This window comes from Octopus bimaculoides, chromosome 9 (genome assembly GCF_001194135.2).
Source record: "Octopus bimaculoides isolate UCB-OBI-ISO-001 chromosome 9, ASM119413v2, whole genome shotgun sequence".
Classification (NCBI taxonomy): domain Eukaryota; kingdom Metazoa; phylum Mollusca; class Cephalopoda; order Octopoda; family Octopodidae; genus Octopus; species Octopus bimaculoides.
In genome coordinates, this window is record NC_068989.1 from 72,025,444 (window position 1) to 72,032,997 (window position 7,554).

The 7,554-nt window shown below is 33.5% G+C and overlaps 1 protein-coding gene across 1 annotated transcript in view; it reads right to left on the reverse strand.

The window, feature by feature from the left end:
* LOC106868745 (FH1/FH2 domain-containing protein 3) overlaps nt 1-7,554 on the reverse strand; it is a 139,937-nt gene that overhangs the window by 15,071 nt on the left and 117,312 nt on the right. Inside the window, exons 17-23 of the mRNA XM_052970925.1 lie at nt 6,999-7,124; nt 6,237-6,398; nt 5,371-5,486; nt 4,057-4,131; nt 2,863-3,055; nt 2,378-2,501; nt 1,641-1,781 (exon numbers count right to left, since the gene is read on the reverse strand). Of these exons, the coding sequence (XP_052826885.1) occupies nt 1,641-1,781; nt 2,378-2,501; nt 2,863-3,055; nt 4,057-4,131; nt 5,371-5,486; nt 6,237-6,398; nt 6,999-7,124 (937 nt within the window). The remainder of the gene's footprint in view (nt 1-1,640; nt 1,782-2,377; nt 2,502-2,862; nt 3,056-4,056; nt 4,132-5,370; nt 5,487-6,236; nt 6,399-6,998; nt 7,125-7,554) is intronic.

Consider the following 7,554-nt stretch of genomic DNA (forward strand, 5'->3'; position numbering starts at 1 on the left):
CTGAAATTTTATGAAATGCAGCCAAGTTAATAAGCATGGACAGATAGGAAGCATTACAAGGATTTCAAAAAAATATTTTCTTTTAATCATCAAAAGATACTAACCAAGAGTGACACAATGAATAATAATAATAATAATAATAATAATAATAATAATGATTGTTTCAAATTTTGGCCCAAGGCCAGTAATTTTAGCAAGAGGTAGTTAGTCGATTACTTCGACTCCAGTATTTCACTGATGCTTTATTTTATCAATCCCAAAAGGATGAAAGGCAAAGGTGGGATTTGAACTCAGAATGTAAAGAGCTGGAAGAAATGCTGCTAAGCATTTTGTCCAACATCATCAATTCTGCCTTAATGTTGATAATGAAAGCATTATATTAGAAAGCCAAAGATTAGAATATTTAAGGTTACCAAAATATATATACAATACCAACATAGCATTTTATGAATTATGGATATTTATGCACAGAAATTAACATTTTCATATACATACAAAATTTATCATACATTAATTTCTGAGTAAAATGGTTCTTTATAGATATATAGCAACATAATGGAATATGCAAAATTTTACGACATCCATGTTCACAAGCAAGAATCAACTGAAAGTTATATATATGTATATTGTAAGTTATATACATACACACACACACATATATATATATAGATAGATATATTTTTTTTTCAGAATGATCTAAGCATACGATAAAAACAACAATCCCAAGAAACCATATGCAACCATGCTTCTAAAATATGAAATGATTTCTTTATGAGCCACAAGGGTCTGAATATGAAATGTGTCATAAAAATAATATTTAATTTCAACTATTAATTATATATATATATATATTACCACAAGGTAAATTTGGTAAATGGTCCAGATTCTCCCTTATGTGGTGTATTTGAGTTCCATTCTTCCCATTTCTTGCAGACACATAGACATAAAGTCATATTGGTCTCAAATTTTGGCACAAGGCCAGTAATTTCGGTGGAGGAGGTAAGTCAATTACATCAACCCCCAACACTCAACTGGTACAAATGTTATTGATTACAAAAGGATGAAAGGCAAAGTCGGCCTCGGTGGAATTAGAACTCAGAACGTAGTGACATGAAATGCCGCTAAGCATTTTGTCCCACAAGCTAATGACTCTACCAGCTCCCACTTTGTGTATGGGGAAATATTACCTTGCTTGGAAACAAGTGAGGGTTGGCAATAGGAAGGCATCAATCTTAAGAAAATCTGCCTCTGAATTCCATCTGAACGATGCACGAATGGAAAAATGAACATTGAAATGATGATGGTGTTTGTGTGTGTAAATTCTTTTCTTTTATGCTTTTATATGTCTCGGCAGATGCCCTTCCTATTGCCAACCCTCACATATTTCCAGGCAAGATAACATATATATTATTTAGAAATATATATTTTTCAAACATCAGTATCTGAAGAAAATGAATATTTTTCAAGAGTGAGATGATATTTTCATTAAGAAGACCTCTTAATCAATGATTCTTCTCACCAACATAATTATAAGGTTATAATGTTGTTAGATTATAGGTCTCCCCTCCCAGTTAACTATTCTTGTTTTGTCATATGATTCAAGAATTTTACATATTATCATAATAAAAAAAGATGCTTACAAGATTTCCGAGGTCCTCTAGAACGTCGTCTTTCTTTCTGTGGTCTCTTTAGTGGTGTGGCTGCTGTTCGTACGCATGCTTCTAAAATTTCATCATCAGCAGTATCATACATCTCAGAATCTGTTGTTAGACAACCTCGACCTGGAAGGCAAACAAAAGCATTACTCTCAAATCCTTATTACCATAGGATCTTTTATTTTTACTAGTTATAGTCATTGAACTGCAACCAAGTTGGTGGGCACGGCTTTCAAGGGTTTAAGTTGAACAAATCAACTTTAAAGCCTGGTACTTATTCTATTGGGCTTTTTTGTCAGTCAGCAGTCCTGGCAACGAACACGCTCGGATGGTGCTCTTGGCGCTCCACTGGCACAAATGCCAGTCATGCGGTGCTGTCATCGAATTTGGTTTCGATTTCACTTGCCTCAACAGGTCTTCATAAGCAGAGTTTAGTGTCCAATGAAGGAAAGGTTCGCATAAGTGGGTTATGGTCTCACTTGGCTTGCCAGGTCTTCTCAAGCACACCATATTTCCAAGAAAAATAACAAAAGATAATACAGGAGGGACAAGTTAACAAATATAGTATTAGCCTAATGTTTTAATGAGAAGAGAAAGAATCTCAATGTTTCAGCAGTTCGCTCTTCATCAAAGTAAAATATATACATTTTATATATAGATAGAATAATGATTTTTTTTTTTTTTGAGAAATCTCTGAAAGAAAATCTGTTCAAAATACTTACCAACTTTTTTCCTCAAGAGCTGACCAGGTAAACCACGTTCGTCAGCACTTGTGTAGCCATTGGCCAGTAATTTCTGTAAAGGATCCTCTGCAACATGTTCTTTAGATTTGACAAACTTCTCAGTCTGTAAATTGAAAGTAAACAATACACATTCAGAAATAGTAAATTAAAAGACTACATTGTAAAATAGACTTAACGCCACGTATATTCTTCTTTGCTAGCATTGGTATCAATAAGAAAAAGGAATGATGATGATAATTTGTAAGATGGTCTATAATTTGTTGAATCCATTATTGTTTGCAATAGAAAAAGGCAGAACTTGATCCAATTTATATATATGCTTGGTAACCCTAGTTTACCAAGGTAGTTTCTTTATATTGGGTAAGTTAAAAATAGAGTAAATTTTTTTTTTATACTGAGTTGACTCTTATGCTCTCAGGGAATTTCAAAAATGTTTTTTTTTTGTCTTAAAGTGCAATACTTACATCAAGAATCATTTTACCACGCGTCTTCTTCCTCTCTCGTTGATTCTGTTTTTTGAGTAGCTGTTGGTTCACTTTGTCTCGAGTCGTTCGGTACTCTAGAGCAAATTCGCTGATCACTTTACAGAACTGACTAATTTTTTGGTCTTTAGCCACACTGACTGGAAGCCCCATATACATCAACAGTTTTTGGTACCTGAACAAACAAATATCACAAAAACTGTTATTACCAGAGCAAAAGAGTCCAACATAACACAGATCTAATGTTTCACACTAAGAATAATATTTACTGACAAAAAAGAAAAAAAGTACATGCCCAGATTAATGATGCTGAAAATAGCAGTTCAGTTAGCTCCAAAGTGAAACACAAGTAAAAAAAAATAATAACTAGGGTACTAAATATAGTATAAAACAAATAAATTTTGTTATGTTCAGAGTTGTTGAAACATGGAATAAATTACCCACATCAGTTGTTAGCTGTCACGACACTGCATCCTTCAAAAATTCCAAGCTTTCTGAAATTCACCAACACAACTCCTGGTGTAACTATGTACCCTTTTCTCCTTATGATTCTTGATGTTCACTTCTCGGTCTTTTTGCATTTTATTTTGTGTATTATGAACATACTTCTAGGTTTCATTGCTGTTTTTCATTACTTGATTTATATGTCTGCTTCCCCCCCCCCCTCTTTTGACCTCTTTTCAACAAACTATTGTGCCAGTGACAGTAATATTCTAGGAATATCTTTATATACTATATCTTTTTAGTTGTAACATCAGTTCATTTAATTTCTATTGTAAATGCCATTGAGAAATGCATAAACATCACACAATTTGGTATCTTTTCCCCTTAAATCTGAAATCTTATGGCTTGGTTAATAAATACTTAATTAGTACTTTTATTCTTGATGAGGAAATGTTGATGAAAATGCATAAGAAATTTAGTGAAAAAAGTAAGAAGAAATTTTTGATGATTTAGATTTAAGAATGAGATTGTGAAATACTGAATCAGAAAGAGCGAGACATAAACTAAATTTTATAAAAAAGTATAAAGTTGAATTGTCAATTAGTGCTTTAGCCTTATTTATTAATAAATAATTGTAAATTACTAATCAGTATGCTTATAATCTATGCAGATATGGATGAATTTTGTCAGCAACTAAATTTATTGAAATACGAAGGAGAAATTAAGTTTTACCTTGTAATAACTCTTCTGTGAATGATTTTCAAAATCATAATTCTTTCAGCAGCATCTTGTAGAAATTCACAAGTTCTGTAAATAAATACGAAAATTTAGGATAAGAGCATTGTTTTATATATACATTTGCCTTAATGCTTACAAACAATAATTTTAACAAGGACATGAGAAGATAAAACAAAGTCTATATTTGCCAAAAAGGAAGAACAGACATTAAAATGATGACGACAATGACAACAGCTATGATGACACCACAATGATGGCAAATCAGATGATGATGATAATGATGAATTGTCTACACTGAGAAATTGTAAGTTAAGTTTTATTCTTTTTTATATATTCATGGTCTGAAGGAAGAAGAAGCTGACATTCTTGTTGAAAAACTACAAGTAAAAAAGCGAAAAACATTGGTAGGGAGGGAATTACAGAGGGATATAACATTCTGGAGAAGAATGATTAGCCACAATTGATAGTATTTCTTATTTCTTTATTGCCCACAAGGGGCTAAACATGGAGAGGACAAACAAGGACAGACAAAGGGATTAAGTCGATTACATTGACCCCAGTGCATAACTGGTACTTAATTTATCGACCCCGAAAGGATGAAAGGCAAAGTCAACCTTGGCGGAATTTGAACTCAGAACATAATGGTAGATGAAATACTGCTAAGCATTTCGCCCGGCGTGCTAACGTTTCTGCCAGCTTACCGCCTTTATGTATAGTATTTCTGGATAGTATTTCTGCAAGTATGTGTATGTGTGGAGAAGAACAGGGTGATAGACATGATGTGGATGACTAGGGACAGAGTAAAGTTTTGAGTTGTGTGAGCTTAAGTGGGACTGACACAAAACCAGTGAGCTTTGAAGAACAGAAACTAATGCAGTAGTGTTAGAAAAAGCAGAGTGAAGAGACATGTTTGTAGGGCCCAGAGAGTGGAATGGAGTCATTGATTCCAAGCTTAATTCATTGATAAATTGTTGGTCTAGTACTACAAAGTTGTCCATCTGTCATACACTGTTGCTATATTGTGGACATACTTCCAGTTTTTTTAAGAATTTATTTCAATAGAAGCAATCAAAATATTTCAAGTATATGTGTCAATGATACCGTCCATACTGTGTCTATGGGAAGGATGACTTCCCTTTGCAAATACCGACAGGACACAGAAAGTGTGTCAATAGCCAGCTGGAGGAGATGTTCTCCTGGGGCTAAAAGCAACAGTAGCATTCACCCTTAGGGTCTAGCCGCATTTAAGTGGCAAATATACTTCACATTAAATTAATTGTTTTATAATTAAGGTTATTATTAACTTACTTGCTCTTCAAGGCTGAGCATCGGTCGTGTTTCACAACTGCTTTTAAGTGTTCCCAGGAATTTTTACAATCTAATTCCATTTTCTCCAGCTTCTCAGCAAGTTCATCCCAATCAATCTACAAAATTCAAAGACAACATTCCAATAAAATCAACAAAAAGTACTTTTGGGAACATGTCCAGTTAAATTCAGTGAGACAAGCAGACTTGAGTACCTTAGCCAGAGGTACAGTATAAGCATTGGCTGTAATAAAGTTAGAATTCATGATGAGCACCTTAAACTCATAGCTATAGTAAACTAATTATAAATCAAAAATTTTATAAGATTTAATGATTAAGTTAAGGTACTTAAAAAATAATTATGAAAATAAAATATGAACATGAATAAATATATATATATTTTTAAACAGAAGTATTATGTATACTCTGTATAACAGAAGAAAAGTTTCAACTCTTCTGATACTATCTTGCTAGAATCAGCCCCTGGTTCTATTATACAAATTCCATGTTTTAAAAAAAGTAATCTATCAAAACTTCATGTTTATTTATGTTTCAAACACCAATTTAATAATGACAAAATTATTTTACTATATTCTTCATCATTTTCAAAATTAATTGAAACAAAGGAAGTGTATCTCAACAGAAATTTTGTAATGAAAGGTTTAAATTGATCTAAATTAAGACCTTCCATCAAAATTTCATGTTGATTATGTTCCAGGCTCCAGCTTAATGGTAAAATTATTGTACTAAATTCTTTATTATTTTCAAAATTAATTAAAATAAAGACAAGTATGTTTAAACATAAATATGGTGATAGTGAAAATTTTGAATGAAAATACAAATAGGAAGATATATAAATATTAACTTACTTTTGCACACCGGTTAATGGCCCCAATCTCTGAATAAAGATCTGTACCATCTGGGAACTGCTCAATGATGATGGTGCATAAATGATGAAGTAAAGAATGTTTATGGACTGTGTCCTTCACTTCTGGTACTTTAGCCAAGTAATCTATTGTAAAGCCTTGTACCTGAAACAGACATTAATAGGTGAGATATCATTTTATGAGGAGTGGCTGAGTAAAAGATATCTGGGTTTGCTTATGGTGAAGCTTCTGCTGAGTTTCAAATCATCTTGTTCATATAATCCAGTTTAGAATCACAGCCTAACTATATTGTCATAAAAAGAAAAGGCCAGCTATGACAAATTAAATGTGTCGTCATAAAATGTATTAATGCCTACATGAGCATGGTTCAACTAATCAGATTGGCTAGTGTGTAACCAAAGAAGCAGTAGACTTGGAATCAGTTTTGTGGATTTTCTCACCTAATAGTCTTGTCAAAGGTTCTGGAATCTTAACCGAATGTTATAAAAAACTAAGGTACTGAACACCAAAACAGAACAGCCTCAAGTGCTACACAGAACTGAGAGACTGACAGAGAGACAGATAAAGAAAGAAAGAAAAAAAAGAAGGAGGAAGGGAAGGACTACAAGTTCAGTGATCTTTCAAAAGAATAATTTTTTTAATCATATGAAATTATAATGATTCAAATAAAACAAGGGGAACTGAGGAGACTAATGGAATAATCCTAAAAACAAAAATATCAAAAAATAAAGCTGTATATCTTACCTGTGTACCATTCAAGAAACTACCAATAGCTAACATTGCAGATAATATGTACTTGAATGTTTTATTAACAAGTAATTCTTCAATTCCTTTCTTCAAGTCCATTAATGGTTCTGCAATTTCCTGGAAGAGAAACAAGGACAGATCAGTTATTTAAAACACATCCATACTTGACTGAAAGTTAACATTTATTATTGTTTGTTGGCACTCCGTTGGTTAAGACGTCGAGGGTTCCAGTTGATCCGATCAACGGAACAGCCTGCTCGTGAAATTAACGTGCAAGTGGCTGAGCACTCCACAGACACGTGTACCCTTAACATAGTTCTCACGGATATTCAGCGTGACACGGAGTGTGACAAGGCTGACCCTTTGAATTACAGGCACAACAGAAACAGGAAGAAAGAGTGAGAGAAAGTTGTGGTGGAAGAATACAGCAGGGTTCGCCACCATCCCCTGCTGGAGCCTCGTGGAGCTTTAGGTGTATTCGCTCAATAAACACTCACAACGCCCGGTCTGGGAATCGAAACCGCAATCCTATGACCGCGAGTCCGCTGCCCTA